We start from the raw sequence: 24,070 nt of genomic DNA on the forward strand, positions 1-24,070 counted from the left end.
TTCTGCTTCATTGCTGTTGTTCCTAAACACTTCCACTTTTTGATGATATCACTTACAGTTGACTGTGGAATATCCAGCAGGGATGAAATTTCCCAAACTCTTATTGCAAAGGTGGCATCCATCACAGTACCATGCCTGAAGTCACTTAGCTCTTCAGAACAACCTGTTTTGCAAATGGAGACTGCATGACTAAGTGCTCGATTTTTTTTTACACCTGTGGCAACAGGTCTGATTGACACACCTGGGTTCAATAATGAACAGGTGTGGCCAAGTATTTGTTCCATGTATTGTATCATTTTAAGCCCTTTTAGTTCCAGTTAATAAAAATTAATTAGTGAATAGACAAACACTTTCGCAAGTTATTATGCAACTGAAAGCGGCTTTTTCTAATGACAATCTTGAATCCCTTGTGTCCCCAGAGGATCTGGGGCAGTGGAGCAGTTTACATACCAGTCTGGCTGTAAAAGGATTAAACTCCCTCTTTTGAATCAGTTAATTTTAATGAGTTGTTATTGATAAATTCTCCAAACATCATGTGATCAGCCAAACTTCCTCATAACTGTCATATCACAGTCTGTTTCCACATCTGCCGCTCTGCCATCTGCTCTGCTGCTACTTCAATAATAGCTCGCAGCTGCAGAGGAAGGAGGGGTGTGTGTATGTGTGGAGGGAGAAACCCAGAGGGGGCGAGAGGTAAAGGGAGGGCACAGGAGGGAGGGAGGGAGGAGGAAGGAGGGGGCGGTGAAAGCAGAGCTGTGATGCAGACGTTGAATCACATGAGCAGGGATCTGTTTACAAACTGAGCTTCAGACCAGAAGAAGTGGAGACGAGGAAGGAGAGGGAGAGAGAGAGAGAGAGAGAGAGAGAGAAAAGAAAATATCCAGGAGAGGAGAGGACACATTGTGTTCCTGTGCTCTGTTCCTCCCTGGTTGTTCTTTGTTCAGAGCTCAGGGATACATGAGACGCTGCTTTTAAACAGGAACACTGAGGCTGCCTCCCTCTCTGCCTGTTTGGCTCGTGCTGCCGGGAAACCCATCCATGTCCTTCCCTTTGTCTCTCCATAATTGGCCACGGCGAGATTTCACAGCCAGAGAGGAGGACAGCAACGTGGAGACCTGAAGCAGGAGAACAGAGAAGAAAGGATGGTGGGAATGTTTGAAAGGCAGACAAACAAACAAACAGACTGACTCGTCCACAGGTATAGAGCACAGTGCTGGATGGGATTTGCAGTAGATCACCTCTTTCTGTCACTGACATTGTTGTCTTTTTATCCTCCAGGCTCCCAGACTCATCTCCAAGACTGCTTCCTTTGTCTGTCACTGGAGATAACAAAGGAAAATCTCTGCCTCTGACACATTTCGGAATTTAAATCCAAATCCATGTGGATGGTTGTGACATGCTCTCGGTGCTAAATCATCACCGCAAACTGAGGTTTTATTGTTCAAACAAGGAGCTGGTTATGTGGGTGATGTCTTCTTGAGGAGTCTCAAACCAGGTCTGTTTACTGCTTATCATGTGGATTTAATCCCTTGAACATCCACCCCATCAACTTCCAAGTTTTGAACCGTAGAAGTCGGGAAAACCGGTTGAAATTGGTCTTTTGTGGCAACCAGACTGGGAAATCAGAGAGGTCACAACCCCTGACAGATTTTGTGGATTTTTGCAAACCAAACATCTGCACATTTGATGCATCCTGTCCAGTGGTGTAACGGTAAGTGTCCAGAAGGGTTGTCACGATGCCAGAGTTTTACATTTTGAAACAAATTAGCATGAACTCAGAAAATATCCTTGATTTGAACCCCTGCACTCGGTCTTAACGAGAAACATTGGCAATGTTTTGGTATTTTTTATTTATATTTTTTATTTTTTTGTGCAATTAAGACAGTTCACAGGAGTTGGCTTCCAAATTTTGTATAACTGATTCCTCCCCTATGCCCTTGTCTTTTAAAAAAAAGACAGTTTTAATAAAGCTGTGGTGCTTCTAACGTTATCAATCACTGCAATATCAGAAAATGTTTCATTTTAAAACTCATGGTATCAAAAAGTATTGCAGAATCAAAATTTTTTACAACTTCTGCATTTTTTGTTTGCAGTTTCAAATCAAAGACTGGACAAGGCTGTTATGATGTCAGCTGTTAACTTTGCAAAGCCAGTGGATTGGCCAGATTTCATGTCTGTCACCAGACGATCCATCTTGTAAAAGCTTCAAGCTCAAACACTTGTTACCAGACAGGGAATGACCAGACCAATCAGTGTCATTTAAGGAAAAAGAAGCAGTATCTACAGATGTGGTTAAGTTGTTCTGTAAGCCTGTAAACAATGAAGGCCGCTGGAGAGACTAATGTGGATGGAGCTATAGCTATATTAAAGGATAGCACATAAATAGCACAGATAAAGATGTGTTTGCACTTCTCCTGACCTACCTTAGCCAAAGCTTAATTCACCAACTGGCTCCACCAATGGTTAACAATTATAATCGCTGCCTGTCAAGTTCTGTTATGTAATTTATTCTCTGGGCCATGCACGCCTTCTGTGTCTCATGTTTTTCTGTCTTAATCTGACAGACAGCACATCTAATCACCCCCTCCAGGCCCCTCCAAAATGCTGCGTATGGTAGGGCTGGGTATTTCCCACAGCCAAGCAATTAGATATGATACGATCAATATGATACAATCAATATGATATGATCAATATGATATGTTCAATATGATACAATACAATCACTACAATTTGTTACGATCACTACGATAAGATCATTACTTTGTGATACTATCACTATGATACAATATAAGATCACTACAACACAATACAATATAATACAATCATTATATGAATATGACACGATTTAACAGGATACAACCATACGATATATGATACCATATGATACAATCACTATGCTACAATAACATCACTAAATAAAATATAATAGGATACTATATGTGTCCTGGTACACTGATTTTTGGTTAACGTGTCCATCACAGAATTTATTTCAGCAGCTATTCTCTATCTTAGAAAATCATAGCAAGGATCCTCTAAGGATTCTAAGGATCCTACAGTTGAAGCCCTTAATTTCAAATCTTCAGAGATCCAAGAAGTAAATTGAAATTAATACATTTGTTATCACATAGCTATTGATAAATATATTTGTTAACAAGAAAATGTAACTTTTAAAACTTGATATGGCCCCCTCTGTTGCTCTCTTGCTTTAGTTTTTACAACAGTAATATTATAGTGTCCTTTTACTATAAGCCCACTTGTATATCGGTGGGGTTCGGCCAAAACCACATATTTCCGAAACCATTATTTTTTCAGGAAATGAAAAAATGTTGTATTTTTTATATAATTTGACATAGATTGATCATTGTCAGCATCATATTGGCATTTTATATTGGTTTAACATTTGTTATCACCTATAACCCACTCACAGATGTAAAAGGTGACCAATAGCACCCCTTCTTTAAAAATTAAAAAAAAAAGATAAATGATGAAAAATGAAGATTTGAGGTTTGGGCCCAATGCCAGCGATTTGTAAGAATGTGTTTCTACTTAGTCAAAAACACACCACAGTAGTCAACACAGTTTCTAGGATGAACCAATGAGTGGGTTTTAAACAGTGTTACTCTCACTCAAATTAGCTGCCTGAAACCTTCATTATCATCTGTTTTTATGATATGAAAAGCATAGAAGTGCTACTGTTGTCTTCCAAACCCATTTAGAAGTTAAAGGAAATTTTAAGTTTACAAAGCCAATCAGTGATGGATGTGACGGCCTGTTGTATCAAGCCTAGCTATTGTTGCCAGCTTCTAATAAGCATTGTGTCTTGTCATCTGTAGATGGAGGTTAGTGTTGCTGCAGTATTTTACCTTGTTTTTGCTTAGTTTGCACGTTGCATGAGCCATGTCTGAATCCTGACTTTCTGGTGCTTAAAGAAACTTGAAATAATCCAATAGCCTCTGTTGTGCCTGCAGTAGATAGACTTCATTATCCATGTTGGCGTTTTTTTTTTTTTTTTTTTTTTATCTTTAGCATGTGCTTAAGCATTTGAGGCCTTATTGTTTCTGTACCATCAATATCAGTACAAAACAGGCAAGGAGCAGGTGAACTATAGCACAGTACAAGTCTAGTGTCAGGAGTGTTACCCAGAAAGATGTGAAAATATGTCCCATGCAATGAATATGTGGAACAGACCATCAGGTGTGTCAGGATAGAGGATAATTTGACTGTAGGGAGATGCTGTCCCTCGTGGAAGCTGACACACACCACTGCCACCATGCAGCCAGAACACCAAGTTTGAAACAGGAACTACTGATTTAACATCAAAGATTCAGACCAGATCTGATCTAGATTAGTACAGCAGAACAAATTCTTAAGTAGGTTTGAGACAGACACGTGAATGTGAAGTTCAATGACTGTATGTTAGTAGCCTCATTTGCCAACAGACTGTCAATTACAAAATTAAATCCATTCATTTCTACACAAAATACAATTTTAAAAGAATTTAAGTAAAAAAATAAACAATTGGACATAAATCAGGATGGTAATAACATTAGGTTTATGACTTAAACTGCAGCCAGTCATCAAGGAGGGCTCCAAAAAAGTTGGCTTCACTCCCGTGCGGTTATGATTCCATCCATCTTGATAGACAGCCTATGGTTTGGAACAGAAATGACAATAACGCAGAGTGGTGTATATGATTAGCCCTTTATTTTCATTGCTAACCTCATGGTACATGATAGTTTAGTTAATCCAACAAGGAAATTTCTACTGAGGCAATAAACGAAGTTATAACTGGTGTCCTTTTGGCATGTTTTAACAATCATGTGAACTGCATCCTGCTGGACGTTAAAAGCAACACAGGTTTGAGGCACCAGTGGCATGGTAGTTATGTCCACGCACCCCATCTAGAGGCTGTTGTCTGGGATCAAATACGGCCTGTGGCTCCTTTCCAGCATGTCTCTCTTCACATCTTTTTTAAACTATATCCACCATCGACACGACATCCTCTAATAGAAAATCCTTTGAAAAGTAATGCAAGATTCAAAAAGTTCAAACTGGTGTCATTTATGTGTGACCAACATTTAATTTACCCTAAAACCACCAATCCAAGTTGCACTGGAATATAAGATGCAGTCTGTGTTTGGGGGTCTCTGTGAGGAAAAAAGGTCTAAACAGTGTTCAGCAAATGTGTAGCTCCTCAGTCCCTTCTGTTCTCACCATGTAGAGCTGTGAGTCACTTCGCCAACCTAAAATGTGGTGCTACTAGCCTGGTCAGTGTTGCCACCTTAGTACATTTTGCACATCAATGGGACCACTTGCAACACCCAGTAAATGGAGGACATTTTTTAGTGACATTAGGGTCACAACCTGTGGGTAATGTTGGCTGATGGCTTCAATTGAAGCAATTCCAACAATTTTTGAAAATGTAAGTTTATTTTTTTTTTACACCACAATAGTATGCGAGTATCAGACACTGATATGGAGGTGGCTGGGGTGGAGGAGGTTTGGGGTGTCTACACTGAAATTACAGGCTGACTATGAAAGAGAGGACGACAGATTCAAGATTATAATAGTTTGGGATTTTTCATTAGTTTTTATTTCTGTTTTATTTCTGTTTTCTGTGTTTGATTTCATACTAGTTTTTATTAGTTTTTACTGCTGGTTTTTTAGTTTAGTTTACTTTTTATTTTGCAAAAATGCTTGCTTTTAGTTTAGTTTTTATTAGTTTTAGTGTTAATTTGAGTTTTTTACGGATCGATAACGGGGCTGAGTGAGCGTAGTACATTTTTTAAAACATATTTAAACAGGCTACTCTTCACTTATCATTCTATTTACTCAATGATGATGTTTGAATACAACTACAGACATAAAACTACCACTGTGTGAAGTCTTAACCAATCAGATCAGGCAATTTTACTCTCCCCAGACTTGTGTGTAGGTGCCAGTCAGTATGGTTGTGTCAAAGACTAAAACTAAGGATATTCTGTCTCATTGTTATTTTTATTTGAGTTAGTTTTCACGATACAGTTTAAGTTAGTTTTTGTTTTTTGGTAAAGCTTAGTTTTTATTTAGTTTCAGTTAACCAAAATGATTTTTGAATGTTAGTTTTAGTTATTTAGTTAGTTTTAGTTTACTATAACAACCTTGGACAGATTTAAAGTATGAGAGGTGTATGATGAACAAGGTTGATGCAGAATCTCATTAGCTTAGTATCTCAGAGAGAGAACGCCACTAATCAGCCGATCACCTGAGCAGGAAGAGAGAAAGAATAGAAGAAGGGAGAGATATGAATAAGTGGTGACTAAATAATGAGTAGCAGTCTTCCTGCATGAACTTTCGCTGAGCCCCATTTAGTCATGGTATCATAAATTAAAGCCAGTTGAACTAGAAGGTTTTGCAAAAGCTGTGATGGCTCATTCTTTCATCTTGACTAATGGTATTTTTTTTCCATAGTCCAAAGATGATTGATTGTAATTAAGAACATGATCCAAAAGGATTACATCTCTCAGCCTCATAACAGGATTATCATTTCCCAGTGTTTATACCAATTCTTCATTTGAGTATGAAAAAATTAAGTGGAAAATGTGACTTCTTGCAGTTGAAACACATCTAACAAACATTGATGCTTTTGGACTAACATAGTTCAGTAAGCCCAAAAAGCTGTTACAAGCAGTTTTAGCACATAGGTGAGGAGAAACGTTGTTCAAAATTCTCCATTTCCTCTGTAAAAATCCTCTTTTTGTTAAGTTTATCACTTCACTAGTGCCTACACATACTTTTTATGTGTTCAGGGGTATGGTGTCCCAACTTTTGTTGAACTGTAGATGCAGGGTGAAGTTCTAGGGCTCCATGGCCCTTCAGACAAAGATCTCCCAGAGGCTCACTCCAAACAGAGTGATATGGGAAATCTCCCAGAATGCCTTTCAAGTCACTGGCATGATTAAAAATTTGACTGTCTAATTTAGTGGTTCTCAAATGGTGTGGCAAAGCACTCTGGTGTGCCTTAATTAATGCAAGTTTGGGTGTTTTGTGGGAATTTAACCATATGTTATTACCAAAGCTGCACAACAACTAAAGAATCTTTAACACATGTTCAAGAGGCTATTTTTGGATGTGAATACTGTTGGTTTTACGATTTTGGCTTGACCTGAGATGCGCCTTGGACAAATTAAGTGAGAAAATCTAATCTAAAACCATCATCTAATGTTGTTTCAATGCATTATGGTCCTTTTGATTTCAAACTAGCATTTTAAATGATTGCTGATGCTTTTAACAACCCCTAATGACAGAGGAGCTTGAAGAGTCGTCCCATTTAGTAGAGTAGGATTTTACCCCTTTTAACTCTGTTTCAACAAGGAAAAGGGACTTGAAATCAAGGTGTAGGGATTAAAGTTAGAAACAGTACTGAGCCACAGGCTATAAAACATAAAGCAACATGTGTTGTGGCCTCCTCTTTCACTGTTTTTCTAGAATAGCACCACCTCCTGCTTGACCTGTTGACTCCTAATTCCCTGCAGAGAAACACTAATGAATTTACTTTTTTAAAAACTTTTGTTTAATTTCAAACCCTGGTTTAAAGTTTGCAGCACACTTATAAACACAGTTGTTACAAACATCAGTGTTTAGATGGCATTGAGCCAAGTGGCTACTTAAAGAAATGCTTGTGGCAGTTATGAAGGTCCCTGCTTTGCTTCTTTATTTATTAGACAAATAGGCTGGTTAGAAACACACCATGAAGGTGCTGAGGTAGGTACACATCTGTTATGGTGAGCTACACCCCCCCCCCCCAGATGAATTTAAACAGAGGTGTCAAATAACTAAGTACAAATACTTCGTTACCTTACTTAAGTAGAAATTTTGGGTATCTATACTTTACTGCAGTAATTATTTTGCAGCTGACTTTTTACTTCTACTCCTTACATTTTCATGCAACTATCTGTACTTTCTTCTCCTTACATTTTAAAAATAGCCTCGTTACTGCTATTTCATTTTAGCTTGTTTTCATTCCGGCTTGGCATCGTTCAAAAAAACACAAATAAAAAACCCAAAAAACTATCCAGATAAATTGTGCCATCTGGATAGATTAAATGTGGTTGGATGAGAAGTATAAACATAATACCATTCGGACACCCTATTGGTTTGTACGCGATCCATTGCACCTTCCAACTTGACACAAATCACGTATGCAGCCTAGTACGAAGATGTACGTGGCAGAGACTCAAGAGAACTGGAGCGAAATGTCCCAACCAATCACCAGCGAGGAGGTTGGTAGTACACATACTGTTTATGGTTCCTGAATGTATTTGCATTGTATTAAAATGCGTTCATTTTCAATGGGCATAAATGCGGCTGAAAGAGGTGCATCCCAAATTTTTCAACATTAACATTTTAATATAACATTATAGTCATTATGGCCTTTAGAAAACAGTTTTTTAGGGGAGTTGGAGTAGTGCACTGTGGTGTAATGCAATGGTAGAATGGAATTAGCCCCTGTGGCGCGGCCTAAGCTTTTGTCCTTAATGGTATTTTTCCGCCTTACATTACTTTAATTTTTATACTTTAAGTAGTTTTGAAACCAGTACTTTTATACTTTTACTTGAGTAAAAAGCTTGAGTTGATACTTCAACTTCTACTGAAGTCTTTTTAAAACTTCTACCTGAGTAATGAATGTGAATACTTTTGACACCTCGGAATTTAAATTGTTTTCATTGTTTAAAGCCAAACAAAATGGCCCAAAACACAAGTGTTATTAGCAAAAAAATGAATTTCTCAAACTAAAGTAGAAAAGCAGTTTGAAAGTGTCATAGTCCAGCTTACGCCTCCAGCGGATGCAAGCGACTTGCAGTGTAGTTAAGGACCCTGGAGCTGCGCAAGGCTGGAAGGCACTGGCCCGTTTTAAACATCTCTTCTCTTTCAATATGAACATTTACCCACCAAAATAAAATATTGGTGTACTTTGTAGCAGTGGTTCACAACATAGGGGTTGCAGCCCCCTTGGGGGTCACGAGACACTGAGAGGCATTAGCCAGATGCCTTCCAAAAAACAAAGAATATTTTCAAATGATTTGAAATGGTATATTTGACCCTTTTTTTTCTCAAAAAAATATATGCATAAAATTAGTTAAATGAAAAATTAAAGCATAGTCATTTGGTGAGATTCATGCTTAAATCAAAGTAAAATTTAAAAGTCCACAACTATTCTTAAATTTGCATGGCTTTGTTCAACTATGCTCCAGTTACCTTCAGGCACTGAGGGGGTCCCTGGTCTCCGGCGCCTTTATTTTGGAGCTTGCATGCTGAAAAGCTGGAGAACACCCGGCTTTATAGCACCTACACCGTATGACTTCAGTTTTAATGAAAAGTCATATAAATTCTAAAAATGCAAGTAAGCAACGGAGATTGGTGGAGCACAACAATTCACTGGATCGCTGCTTGGATGTATTCAGTGGTACGGCAAGTCATTCATCACCAACAACTAGAGTCTCCAACTACAAAAATCTTGCATGTCAAGCACATCTTTCTTAGGTCCAACTCCTCTTCTTGTCAGTTTGTAGTATGTTTTAATTGGACGCGTTGTAAACACTCTTATTGTTGCCGACAAATCAACAAGTTCATTGCTGATGTTCATCTAACTGTATGCCTCAGCTTTGCTATCATTGCTATGGCTGTGTTTGTTGTGCTTCCTCTTCTTGGTCAGTTTTCTTCCTGACTGGCTATTTTCTATTCCAGGTAACAATCCTACTCATGTCTGCTTGGCTGCCCTCAGGGTTCCCCCACACAACAGGAATATACTTCTGATTGAATATTTACAGTCTTCAATCAGAGCAGCTTTGATCAGAGCATATCAGAGAGGGACTGATCACTCTTAACACACCACACAACATAGTTAAATATGGCAAGACAATGTTAAGAACCATCTTCTGGCCTTTGCTGGGGGGAATCAGGTAAAAAAAATCAGCATGGTTATCTTCTAGCATGGGCCAGACTTTAATCACAATGTTTCACTCAGAGATCTTCTTCACTAAGTTTTTGTGATGCTGAGCAAATATGCATGCTTCTCTATTGTGTCCTGGTTCAGCCTTGAATAAAAAGAAAACACTGATGACAATGTGACTAAAAAATAAATACAAATAAATAAATTAAGAGTACATGATCACTTTGTCAGACTAGGAATGTCTTTTTTTATTTTTGAATGAATGCAAAATGATCTAAAATGATCTCTCAAGTTCATTCAGGCTGCTCTGACACACTTTTTAAAGTCAAAATAACTTTTCTTTTCCAAGCAGTGTAAACCCCATGAAACCAAAGCTTGCTCCTCTCTAACAGCCTGCAGGTTGTCTCCTGTCCAGACTGCATACATTTGCACAATGGCCTACCTTTTAGCTCTCCACTATCAATGATTTACCAACATTGTGCTAAGATTACAGCTGCCTCCTCCTTCACCCAACTCTACCTCACCACCGCTCCAGCTCCTCAGTACAACTGAACACTGTACCGTCGTGTTGCCAGATAAAGAACGAATGACTTGTGATTTTTGAGGACAACTCTAAAGATATTACATTCAACAATAAGGAGCAGTTAAAGCAGGTTTTCAGCCCCTCAGGCAGACACTCTCCTCTCTACTTCAGCCCATAAGAAAGGAGGTAACTCAGGCCAAGAGGCCAGTGGAACAAATTCCTGAGTGATACAATGTTGGTTGTAAAAATTCACATGAAAGTGACTTCAGATTTCGAAGAAGTGGATAGTAAACAACAGCAGAAGAAAGCAGTAAATCCATTGTCAATGTACTAACTTTTAATCTGAGTTAGTTCCTCATTGCTTTGGATTCATGTTGTAATGATGATGGTGCTTTTGTCCCCATAGCTGCTTACAAAAAGTTCATTCAAACCATGTAGGAACAATAGGGAGAATTTCACTTTAACAATAATAGCTGCAAGTATTTAAGTCACTGATATGTATTTCATTTGAGTTCAGAGATATTCAGGGCAGCTCATTGTAAAGTCAGTCACAAGTCAACAAAAGGCAATCTTCCAATGCCCTAAGAGGACATACTGTCTATCCATGTTTTGCATTATTGTATTTTCCCATTAAGAAGTAAATTGTGGTCATTTTTTTCAGTCTTACTCATTTATCTCATTAACCTTTGAAAACAATGCTTGGTTTATCAAGGTCTCAAGAAAACGGCTGATATTTAACATTTGAAATGGAAAACAGAGTAAAATTAGAAAAGCACTCGGAGAGCGCAGACCTCTGCCATCAGCCCTATCTCCCAATAGTGAAGAATCCTTTAAAAACATTCCTGGATCCAGATGGTGATCCAGATCATTCCCAAAATCTAATTCGCCAATTACTCCCTCCCTGGTGGGATGGAGACACGGTGAGGCAAAGCATTGGCTTTAGTACATGTGGACTGTCATGGCGGAAGCACCCATGGTCTCACAGGACAACTGAAAGTCATGGCAGAGGGTGAATATTCCTCTGTTCCTCCCAGCATTGTGAGTATTCTCGCTATAATTCACTGTCTTGCTCTCTGTTACGCTCCAACTCGTCTCCTCAACCGGGAGTGCGTCTTTCAAACTCTATAAACTCCAAAACTTTGAATAGAAACACACCAAAAACATGCTGCTGGGATTGAAGTTACTCATGTTCGCCATCTCCTGGTGTAAAGTGGTAACAGCACAGAACTCCACCATTAGCCTTATATCCCAATAGTAAAGAATCCTTTAAAAAATTCCTGGATCAGACGGTGATCTGGATCAGTCCCAAAATCTAATCAGTTCTTCCTTATGCCATTTCTGACATTTCCTGAAAATGTCATGAAAATCCGTCCATGACTTTTTGAGTTATGTTGCTAACAAACAAACAAACAAACAAACAAACAAACAAACAAACAAACAAACCTGATCACATAACCTCCCTGGCGGAGGTAAAAAGAACTACTTCCTGGAAATCATATTCCTCCATTTTCTCATGTGGAAAAAAACAATGTGAGAAAAGAAGGCATAGTTCAACAAAAGTAACCATATAGTACAAGGCCTCTAAAGTCATAGTGACCTTTGACCTCCAAAATCTAATCAGGTCACTTTTAAGTCAAATGAGTCAAATTCTACAGAAGTCCCCCTACTGTATTTTGAAATATTGTACTCTCAAGCTTTGAGGTCACAGAGACCTTGACCAAGCATCAGCTGACTAGGCAACAACCTTGACCTTTGACCTCCAAAATGTATAGAGTTAATCCTTGAGTCACAGTGGGCATCAAGCAAAGTTTGTTGAAATTCCCTTTTAAAATATTAAAGGATATTGGGTTCACAAGTAAGGGATGAACACAAGGCCCAAGGACTTTGGCCTTTGCCCTCCAAAAGTATTCAGCTCATTCTTGGTCCTGAGGTCAAAGTTTGACAAGAATCCTTAAAAGAATTCTTGAGATGTTGTGCTAAAAAGCAAGGGATGTACGTGAAGCCTTGTCAGCTTGGTCTTTGACCTTTGACTTCCAATTTCTAATCAGTTAATCCAAACGTCATCGTGGATATTTGTGCAGAGTCTGAGGAAAATACCTTACAAAATCATTAAAGTATGTTTTTCAGGTATTTTATTCACAAGAACAGACAGATGAGCTTCCAAATGGACTTGAGTTTGTACAGTGCTGTTCTAGTCATTTGACTACTCAAAGTGCTTTTACACCACAGGTCACAACTACCCATACCCTCTCACACCACTCACCACTCATACACACACTGATGGGAGAGTTTGCTGAGGAGAGCTGGCCATCAGTTTTAGCTGATCATATTCAGTCGCATCCATACCCATTTACACGCCACTGACAAGCATTTGGAGCACACTGGGGCTAGTGTCCTGCCCAAGGACACGTAGACATGTGACTGCAGGACTCGGGGATCGAACCCACAACCTTCTGATGAAGGACAACCAACTCAACTTACTGAGCCACAGTCGCCCCAATCCTCGGGACAGAATGCCTCCAGCCATGGCTGTCATCGACGTACAGGCATAAAATTTTCTGGATGAATCTCTTAAAGTTTCATAAATCATGTCCCAAATTGCATACTTCTGATAGTATACTGTTTCATAATATACTAAATTGCAGTTCACATATCACAACTGGTTATCATTGTCCCTAAATCTCCCACTGACATTTTACACTTACAGGAAGTGACAACAGTTCAACAGCCTCTGTTTTCTTCTTCTACTTCTTTTTTAACAAGTTGTAAACAGACATTAGGTGATAATAACTTAAATTTGACAGCTATTTTAACTGACTATTAACTTGTATTTTATGTAAGAATTTTTGCAAAATGCCTTTCTGATTGAAATATTCTGCCATGGTTTCGGTAGTATATGGCACTGGACTACACTTCTCAGTGTTAACGCACCTTGTACACTTGTACGCACAGAATATGTACTATTATGTACAGAAGCATGTGATTTGGCACATGCTAATATTGCCAATGTCTTCTTTAAAGTTTTATATATTTCTTTATTTAAAATTTGTTTGAAAATATATTTAGAAAATGGACTTGCAAACAAAAAGGGTGACATTAAAGTAATACGCTTAAAGCAATGCAATGTACAGATACTGTAGGTCAAAAAATAGTTAAGGACCCTCACAGTGAATCAAAATAAGAAAATATGAAGTACGAGACTTTGGAAGAGCAGCTTGGAACGTGTGACAGTGCCTATGCACACATGCACACAAATACAGTATGTTTGTGCCCTGCCTGAAATCCTACTCATGTCCTCCCTATAGGACATGGACAGAGACAAAGAATGAGTTTAGCAGACGGGTTGATGTATGCTGGGAAATGTTGTTTTCTGCTTGCATAAAATATTCAGAATGAACTTACCGTGAGAGTCTGTGTCTGTGTATGACCTCTGCTCTGCTCACAGTGAAAGAGTTTACTGTAAGAAGACAATACTGACATTCACAGTCAAAACACCGTCGCTATCTCACTGGAGACAACTTATTATGTCATTCTCATGTGCTTACATAAAAGCTAACAGAGCTGTTTATTTAGAAAGCTGTACTACTAGTCGTAATACATTTTAATTTAAGGAAGAAATGTTGGCAGAATAGATTATATGGTTGTTAAAGCTATGGTTGAGGCATATATTTACTGTAAAAACATGGACATAGTCTCTGTGACGTCACCTAGTGGTTTATCAAGAGGAGCTTTGTAGCCCAACAATGTTGGAAGCGCTGTCTCCAGCTAACTCAGAAGTGAAACGGAGGACTTAAGCCCCCTAACAAATAGCAACAACAAACCTGTCAGTGAACTCAGCCTTGCCCCTAATTATGCAAATTTAGGAAAGACTGCTCGCCCAAACACTCTTATGTCAATAAGTCCAACTATCCCGTGATCTGCTTGTGGACTCCCTTTCTCAGTCTTTGTGATTCCGCTGCACACGCTCTGGTCCATCTCTGGTGCTTTCCAGAAGCACCAATCTGCTTCACTCTGCTAAAGATACTCGCCAGATCTATTTTCAGTTCCAGGCACTGCCAAACCATGTTCATCCACCTGGAGAAGATTGATCCAAACAGCCAGAAAAATGTGCAAAGCATCCAGCCAACTTCAAAAGACAACACAATTCAGACAGGAACACTCTTGTCGGACTTTACAGTTTTACTTTTGCAGGGAAGGTTCTGCTCAGAAGATGCTCCCTGGATTAGTGGAACAGCATGCTTTGACCTTCCAGGGAGCACATAGCTAGAAACCCCCACAGATACATTAATGAGGATGAATACAATGAAATAAGTTCAAAAGCATTAATACATAATAGCATGAATCTAAATATGAGGGTACAACAAGATTTAAGTTATGAAAGAGGAGGCTGGGGTGGAGGAGGTTGAGTTTGCCAGCAGCAGCATGGTGCATCAGCATTAATGCAAGTAGGGATATAGAGAGAAGTGCGTCAAATTTAAATACAGCCCTGTTTTGAGAGAAACAGCTGTGATTGGCTGTTGTGGTTGGGAGGCGATGATTGGGATCAGCCGGCCGTCAGCTGATCACAGCTAGGCATGTGACTTCTGTGTCGTGCATGAACTGAAGCTGAGCTGCATTGTACAGACTCCGTATAAAAAAACATCCCTTTATCAACATAATGTCTCATCCAGTGGCACAAGATAGTAGATAGATAGATAGAAATCCTTTTAAAGTGATAAAAACTTCATTCTAGGTTTGACAGGCCACTGTATTATGAACCACCAGGCCTAATTTCAGTCATGAAAAACATCTCTAAGTTTATTAAAGTAAGCTTCAAAATCTATTACCAAAATCTACTATCACATGACCTTGTGATTTTGAGTCTCCAGCTGCTCAAGACCGACCCCCATAAGCCAAAGAAAGAAATTAAATGACTCTATCGCTCAGGTGCAAAACAGGCAGGTCAAGATTATTTCAAGGCCAACCTATCCAGAAGTTTTAGTCAGATATTTGTGAAATGGTTTATAATCTATATTCTCTACCCTCACCTTAACCCACATGAATATCAAGTATTTGATCCATCCATCCACCCACCCACCCCTCTAACTCAGTGGATAACGTCATTCATGGTGTCACATCAAAAACAACATTTCCGTTTTTGCTGTCTTGGGATATGATGTGGAATCATTCTCTCACTATGTGCTACTATGTTGTCAACATAGTTGGGAAAAGCACAAGAGTATTGTACTCAGGTAAAAGCACAGTTACTCTTACTTAAGTAGGAGTAAAAGTACTGATGTCAAAATGTACACAAAAAGTACAAGTAGCCAAAAAGACCTACTCAATTACAGTAATTTGAGTAAATGTAATTAGTTACTTTCTACCATTGCTCCGCAGCGATGTTTTCCAACTCCTCTTAGAAGATCATGAGATTTTCCAGTCCAGAATGGATATTTTATCCTCTCAGCAGATTCTGGGTCTACCCTGGGGTCTTTTCCCTGTGGGACGTGCCCGGAAGACCTCTACAGGGAAGCGTCCAGCAGGCATCCTGACCAGATTTTGAACACATCAGCTGACTATTTTTGACACAAAGGAGCAGCGGTTCTACTCTGAGCTCTCCAGATGTCTGAGCTCCTCTCCCTGTGTTTAATGCTGACTCTGGCCATTCTCCTGAGGAAACTCAAGTCCTTATTTTTCAGTAACCACCCAAAGTTCGTGACCATAGATGATGTTTTTTAATTTCACGTAAAAGAAGACCACTACTTGAACCCCTTTACTTGAGGCAAGGACTCACTGTTAGAGTGAGAAATCAACCATTATTATCTGTTCCATTATTTAAAAACCACATGACCCATCTCAACCCTTTTCATAGTCTAGTTTTAAGTTAAAGATACTGTCAGATGCTTTTGGTATGCCTGCCGTTCCCCATGTTGAGTGTGGGCTGTCAGGTTTTGGGACTTTGGGAGACAGAAAGAGTTTTAGTCCACTAATCCAAGAAAATTGTACATACTGACATCATTCTCAGCACCAACTAATGCTGGATCATTCTGTAAATGTTTTTAAATGAATTCACATTCTATAAATTTTACATTTTAAAGATCATTTACCCACTAAGCATGCCGTTTCATCCATTTATCTTTTGAATGCCTATGCATGTAAAGTACATTCATGACATTACTGCTAACTGACTGTGGCTTTGTGTTCTGAACCATGCATGCTCAGAAATGATCATCTTCATATATTAAGATGAGCCTCAGAAAACATTAATGTATATTTACATTATATTAACACTTTGTTATATTCATGAGTCCTTTTTCTGTGTTTAAAGACAAAGTTGACAAAGAATATGTCTTCTCCAATAAGCAAACACCTCAGTTTAACAGATGCCATACGTTATGATGCAGTTTGATTACTCGTTTGCTGTGATGTCCTTATTGTTCATACTTTAAAGCTTGTGAGAAGTGCATTTTGATCCATTTCCACACAAGTGGACTTGATATTTTCACCAGTGTAAATGCAAATCCAATAGACATATCTTCTTGCAAATATGACACCAAATCCTCTTCCTCTGAGAGATCTTCAAAGAGTCAGTCAGTTCTGAGGAAATACAGATGAAACCTGCGCATACATATGTATTTTCTTCTTCCTAGGGGTAAAATCATGTCAATTTGGTTAAATGGAACACTTTTTTTACTGCTGTGTGATCTTTGCTCATGTGTCTGCTTCCTCAGGGTGTCTGTGTGACCTTGGATTGCAGAACGTCGGCCCGCACTGCAAAATGTCGTCTGAAGAGCTTTTCCACCTCCCGCTCAACGTCTACATCATCGTCCTGGGCATTGGCCTCTTCATCCTCATGCTCAGCCTCATCTTCTGCTGCTACCTGTTCAGGTACGACCACCAGGCTTAGTTACACCTCCTTAATTATCAGAAAACTCCACTAATATTGTATATAGGCTTAAAAATCGATCAAATTTTCTCCCTCAGTGCTTCTTTGAACTCCTCAGTCTGTCTACATGCAGCCCAACCCTCCTTCAGGCTGAAATTCTTCTTTGAGTGTCACAGATCATTAACCTGTAACCCACAGTGCATATCACAAGTGTTTTTCATCTTTTCTTGTTCTCACTTTCGCACATCGACATCCAATGCCTTTAAATCCACTATTTCAGCTCTAGCTGGGATATGAAAAGCTCAGCAGAAAATCAAAAGGTTAACTTTAACCAAACAAGAACTGACTTTCTGTATTCATATGGAGAACCAGGTTGAAGGACCAACAAGTTTACTAAAAGTAGATGTTTTTCAGGGCTGCAATGGCTGCAGTGTCGTCATGGTGGGATATGTACTGATCAAGTATGTCCACAGAGAGGGGCTTGGTCTCACCACTGAGTTCCAAAGTCTAATTTCTGGTAATAGTTAAATGATGCAAAAATGGAATATGTGTCATAAATTTGGACTAATTCAGTCCAAATCAGCTGCAACAACAACAAAAAACATACAAGACATTAAGATATGCAAAGTCAAAAGCACACATGTTCAGAAAACAAATGAAATGTGTTTTAAATAGACAAATGCTGCAAATCCAGTCTTCAACAGAAGTGCTCCAGGCCTGCAGAGACGCTCAGGAGAGAGTGAGTGTCTTTCTGAATTTGCTTTAATATAAACAGATTTGGCCATTGTTGATCTTTGGCCACCGTAACAAACAGCAGTTCAATTTCTTTCCTTTAAAGCAACCACAATCAAGTGATGAAAACTTTAAAACTGATTCCAAATCAGGGAAAATCAGGGTTAAACAAGACAATAATTACTCTTTAAGAGAGTAACTTTGAGTCCCAGTTGTGATCAAATGGGTGCCATTTGGGCTAACTTTCTTTGGTCCAGTAGCATTCAGTCACACAGAACAACAGCCCATCAATAAAAACCACCTTGCCTGGTTTCACATAAACATGAGGTACTTGCTGTCACTGACACATATTTTTAAACACTTGAGGTTAGATTTGATTTGGTCCATGTAGCCCTGGGGGTGCCAAACTTTTCCCATTGAGGGCCACATACATATGGACTGGATAGCATGGCTGGTAACAGGGATGGCGAACTGTGGACTGTTATTTGTTGATGCTGATGATGCTGTGATCCTTTCAGAGACTGTGGATCTCTCTGCTCCTCAGATGAGGCTATTAACTTGCTGAGTGGGTACGCTGAGACATCAGGAATGCACATCTTATGGGCTAAAACAAGCATCCAGGCATTTCAGGATGCCTAGGATGCTGCTGTCAAATCTGTGTCTGTGAATGGTGAGAGCGTGGACGTTGTAGAACAGTTCCATCGATCTGCTGACTGTGAGGCGGAGCTTAACCACGGACTAGGAGTTGCGCTTGGGGACAGTGGGTTTGCTAAGCATGACAGTGTGGCATTTCTGGTATCCGAGCATGCAGGTGAAAGTCAGAGTCTTTTGGTCCTTGGTCCTCCTGGTCTTACTACACTCTTGTAAGGCCTGGTCATTGACTGATGGCCAGAGGCGCTGACTGGATTCCTTTCTGACAACTTCTCTTTGGCGCCTCTTTGGGTATAGTTGGCAATGCTATGTGTCTAACACAGACGTGCTTAGGAGAGTTGGATGGGAAGCGTCAGCGGCCTGATCCAGGAATGGCAGTTACACTTTTACAGGCACCTGGCGCACTTTCTCTGGCCTAATCATCTCACTGCATAGTGGGTGCCAAGCACCCCGTTGGCTGGTCCAGACACTGTATGCATTGTGAAGTTGGCAGCTGGGAGGCTACCTGGAAAGATGGGGCACGGGCCTGGTGCAGGCCTGGAAGATGGTCATCAGGAGGCCAGAGCAGCACAGGACAAAGGTTGAGCAACAAAGGCCAAACTGACATATGCTCCCATATGTGACCTGACCACATACAGAAAGACAGAAGAAAGATACAAGGATAGTTGGGTTTTTTTACGCTAACATTTCGTGTGGCTAAATGAAGCAAAATATAAAGTCAAACAAAACGCTATCGGATTGGTGCATAAACTCGTGTACTCACCAATGTCAATACCTGTATTTTAAGCAGTATTGGACGTATTTCGGATACTAGTATCAGAATCGGAACAACTCTACTGGTTGCCACTGGCTTTACCCTTTGAACACCACTGGCACTGCTTTTTGCTGCCGTAATCACTCAGGGCATTAAAAATACAAAATGCAGAAATTATTTTGATTGCAAACATTTTCAGTGTCATCTCAATTTAGGCACAAGCAAAGCAAGAGTTGCAATAAATTCTTCTTGTCAAAATGTTTGTTTACAGAATCAGCCCTGCCTTGAAACTAAGAAGTACAATACAATAAAGTACAAACTATATTGGCTAATGTGGGCTTAATTTAATTTTTTTTTCCTAGGATTTGCAGGGCTCAATCAAAAGTGTACTGGGGTTGCATTTGGCCCCTAGGCCATTGTTTGGACACCCCCGAGTATCCCATCAATGCAGAGGTGTTTTGTTGTGTGACACACAGTGCAAACTGTGCATGGTCTGCACTTAAACAAATCTGGAAGGTTGAAGTGATCACTGCTGCAGGCTCATACAAACAGGCTATAATTATGTCAGTGTTCGGCTGTTGACCTCCAGAGTTTCTGGAAAAACCTGTTCAAGTGTTTGCCCTAGGTCCTGATATATATTCTGCTGACAAAAACACTAACTGGATAACCACTAAGAACAGTGGGGCTGTGTGAAATAGATTTATTTAGTGGTTTTGATTTTATTTATCAGCTGCTAATGTTGCCTTGACATCTGTGAAATTACCAAGAAGATTTTTCAAAAATTTTGAAGAGTGTGTTTTTCAGCTTTTACACTTTTGTATTTGCTCAGTGATTCCATAGTGATTACTCATTTCCAAGAACTGATCAATTCAATTCAAGAAACTGCTTCCATTTTAGGAAAATATCAATTGAGTTTTGTGTTTTATTCATTTATGAATATTTTTTGACAGGCTGGGTGCATAACATTCATTTTTCAAATGCCTATACAAACACCCTCTGATTAATGCCATCCAATAAATACATGAATTCAAAGACTAAGTTAACTAAATCTAACAATAAACAAGAGCTACCACCTGGTGGTTATAAGGCTCCAGGTGGTAAACAGTTGTTGGACACTGAAAGTACAGTGGTGGGTCAAGAGGAACAGCTCGGGGGGGTGGGGGGTTACGTTGTAGTGTAACTGGTAGAATTATTTTTTAAGTACAATGATATAGTTGCATGTTTTGTTATAAAATTTGGTTAAATGAATAAATTTAAAGTTCTGTGAGATTTCAGCTTATTACAGAAGAGGATCAGGGCCACTGAAAAAAAAAGTTTGAGATGCATTTTTTTTTACTTGTGAGGAAAAAGTCAGAATTCTGTGATTAAAGTCAAAATTCTGAGGATAAAGTCAGAATTCTGACTTCCTAAAAAACATTGTCAGAGTTCTGACTTTTTTTCACAAGTAAAAACATAAGTTTTTTTTTCAGTGGCCCTAATCCTCTTCCGTATATTATGATACATATTTTTATTGAATTTTATCACTACATACAGGCTGACCAAACTCCATGTATGATTGTCATGAACATTGCAGTGAAGCTTCTGCTGCTAATCAGAGATCTAGATCACAAAGGCACGTTCTGGAAAGTCCTTTATATCTTCTTGTGTTCAGCGTATTTCCACAGGCTCTTACTTGACTCTGACATTGTGTGAATTCCAGGACTGTTTGAATCTCAGCTGATTCATGCAGCATGACAGAACGTGTCCCAAAGAAGGCAGATATGGAGCCAGCAGGCAGACGGTACACATTTTTATGACTTAAATTACAGCTTCATAAATGTGTTGTTTTTGTACTTCACAGGCTCAGGCGACAAGGCTCCAGAGAACAGTATGGGTACAATGAGGTAATATGTTACACAGGTGGCTTCTTCTTCAGACTGTTGTCACTGATTTTAAGTCTGATATGCATATTGAGATGAATCTTTTCTTGTCAACAGGTTGTTTTAAAAGGAGCAGGGAAGAAGCTCAGCCTTCTTGGTGTAAGTTGAACAGTATAAAAAATCATATTGTTCAAATAAAGTTTTTTTGATCTTTGAAGACATTTTTATCTTCTGAGACATTTTCCATGATATTGAAAAGTGTATGAAAAATCCAGTTGCAGCCAATGACATACATTTGAGACTGGTGTAAAACATGGATCAAATGACTGAATGAACTGAAAACTACATCAGTGGTTATTTTAGTTATACATTTGCTATACATTTCATTGTTCCTCAGTGAAATTATTACTCAGTCCAACTGCAGTTACAACAAGAAAAAAGAGCTCAAAGGTGATTAACTGCATTCACATATGTGCACAAAGAATATGCACACACTTATATTATGGCAGATGTGGCTTTGATGTACTGATTATCTGTATTTGGTAGCCTTGTATTGCACATGCAGTAGTCTAATACTCCTCAGATGTAGATTAATTACTGTCAATATGACACATTTTACTGCTTACATATTGTCTCCATGTCACATATTGCACTATTCAACTTATCACACTGTCCTTAGGCACATTTTGTACTTTACCATGCTAGACTTGAATTCTGAGTCAAATGGATATTGGCAAGAGAGAAAATTTGTGACATGAGATATTTGTAACAGTGCAGCCTGTTCCTTGTGACTCTGAACATCTTGCTGGAAGGTAAAGGTGCACTGAGGAGTAATGATGTGCATGTATTATGCTAAACTGTATGAAGTGAAAACAGTGAAGGTGACCTGCACGTGCTTTCGTCTTTCAGCAAACGTGCGCCGTGTGTTTAGAAGAGTTTCGCAGCAGAGACGAGCTCGGCGTGTGTCCGTGTTCACATGCTTTTCACAAGAAGTGAGTTCTACAGCGTCTCATGCTTATTAATGTTCCTTCAGTGTGTTTTTATTGTCTACAAAAATGTTTTCATGATATAAATGCATTTTTTTTCTCTCTTTGCATGCTACACTTACCACTGACGTAATAAAAAAAAAAAAAAAAACCTATCAAGACTAAGTTGAACTTGGTGTAGCAAGCTAATGTAACAAAGCTGAAGTTGGCCACTATTAACTAAGTTGCAGTAGTGTTACATAACAAAATCTGCTGCAATTATTAACACAATGTGTTCATTAGAATTTTCTAACACTGTGTTGCCTGAGCTGCAGATTCCACAAACTCAGCCTGTGCTTTGTTCTGGTTTTGCTCCTTCCGACAGCACATGCTGAGTGGTCAGTTCACTTTCTTCATCCATGGCACCGTGCTACTATTGTTACGCTACAGCCCACTCATGACTCAGGATGATGCCACAGGATGAGACATAATACTGACGTAGAGATGACATGAACAACAAATGTACAACTGATACAAAAGATGTCAGTGGATCGACAAACTGTTAAAAGAAGATAATTGACCTAATTAAAAACTGCTCCAATTGCTGACGAGCAATTGAATTAAGTTTATTTATTTCAAGTTAACAAGTTGCAAGTCAAATTACCTTCTTGCAACTTGTCAACTTGAGCTGAATGAACTTGATTCAATTGCTTGTTACCCACTGAAGCATTTTTTTTTTAGTTGTTCCATAGTTTTCTCTTTAGAGTGCATGAAAGTAGAATGCATCCACAACCCGATACTGGACAGAGTTACATTAGCTCTACCAAGTTATCATAAAAAAAAAAACCTTTTTACGCAGCTCGGTAGTTTGTCCGCATTTTTAAATGCAATGTGGAAAACATCAAAATAAAGTTGACAAATACTGTTATCAGTGGCCCTAAGGATGTCTACGAATTGAGTTCAGCGAGGGGGGTTGCAAAAGCAACTTCTCCTCAAAATTCCTTGTATCCATGCAGCATGGGCCCAGCCATCCTCTGAGCTGCATGTAGTTGTGTTTATACAAAGAAGGTCATGTTGATTTAAAAACAAATACAGCATCCATAGGATGGACTCCTCCTTCGCTGGCATGAAATAAAAACAATTGTTGCTCAGGTCATGACCTGAGGGGCTGCCATGGTCACTTCTTCTTGGTGGATTTACAAACCAGCCAAGTGCATACTGCTACCTGCTGCATCAGACTGGGTACAGGCGCTAGAGGGCTCGGGGCATGGAATGATGTTGCAATCATGTCAGGGTGCAGAACAAAACAATAGAGCCTCAAATGCAAGCACCATCATACCATCTTGGAACCCATTAGCAATATTCCCTCATTGTTGATAGTTCGTGGCTATTTTGCTCACGTTCATTCTTCTCACCAGCAGCTTCACTGCTGTTTGCATGAGAGGCAGACGAGTGAGTTCTGATATCAGGTTGTCACTGAAGATCTACTGTTAGGTGTAGAAAAATGCTGTCAATTGGGTATCTGATTGCCTGAAGTGTACTGGCAATGCAAAATGTAAAAAAGCTTTTTTGTTAACATGCCAACATATACTATATGTATGCACCACATCAGGCTGATACATAATTTGTCAATACAGCTCAGACATCAGGATGTACTACAAATGGAAACCAGAAGACATAAAGAAAAAATCACTTTGCCAATATATGGACTTGACATTTCTATGTAGACTCTGTACATTGCGATGAACCATATAGTGTCTGAAAATCTCTGCCCAGGGACTCCAAATGTC

At 39.2% G+C, this 24,070-nt stretch overlaps 1 protein-coding gene across 3 annotated transcripts in view; it reads left to right on the forward strand.

Moving 5' to 3' along the window:
• The first annotated feature begins 820 nt into the window (after positions 1-820).
• The window catches only part of LOC121511135 (RING finger protein 122-like), a 30,156-nt gene continuing 6,906 nt past the window's right edge, over positions 821-24,070 (forward strand). For all 3 annotated transcript variants that reach the window (XR_005992023.1, XR_005992024.1, XM_041789711.1), the window contains exons 1-6: positions 821-1,198; positions 1,279-1,711; positions 17,165-17,321; positions 21,297-21,339; positions 21,433-21,474; positions 22,225-22,307. Coding sequence is in view for 1 of the 3 variants with exons in the window: in XM_041789711.1 (XP_041645645.1) it covers positions 1,687-1,711; positions 17,165-17,321; positions 21,297-21,339; positions 21,433-21,474; positions 22,225-22,307 (350 nt within the window). In the remaining 2 variants the exon portion in view is untranslated. The remainder of the gene's footprint in view (positions 1,199-1,278; positions 1,712-17,164; positions 17,322-21,296; positions 21,340-21,432; positions 21,475-22,224; positions 22,308-24,070) is intronic.

Source organism: Cheilinus undulatus, linkage group 6, assembly GCF_018320785.1.
Source record: "Cheilinus undulatus linkage group 6, ASM1832078v1, whole genome shotgun sequence".
Taxonomy (NCBI): domain Eukaryota; kingdom Metazoa; phylum Chordata; class Actinopteri; order Labriformes; family Labridae; genus Cheilinus; species Cheilinus undulatus.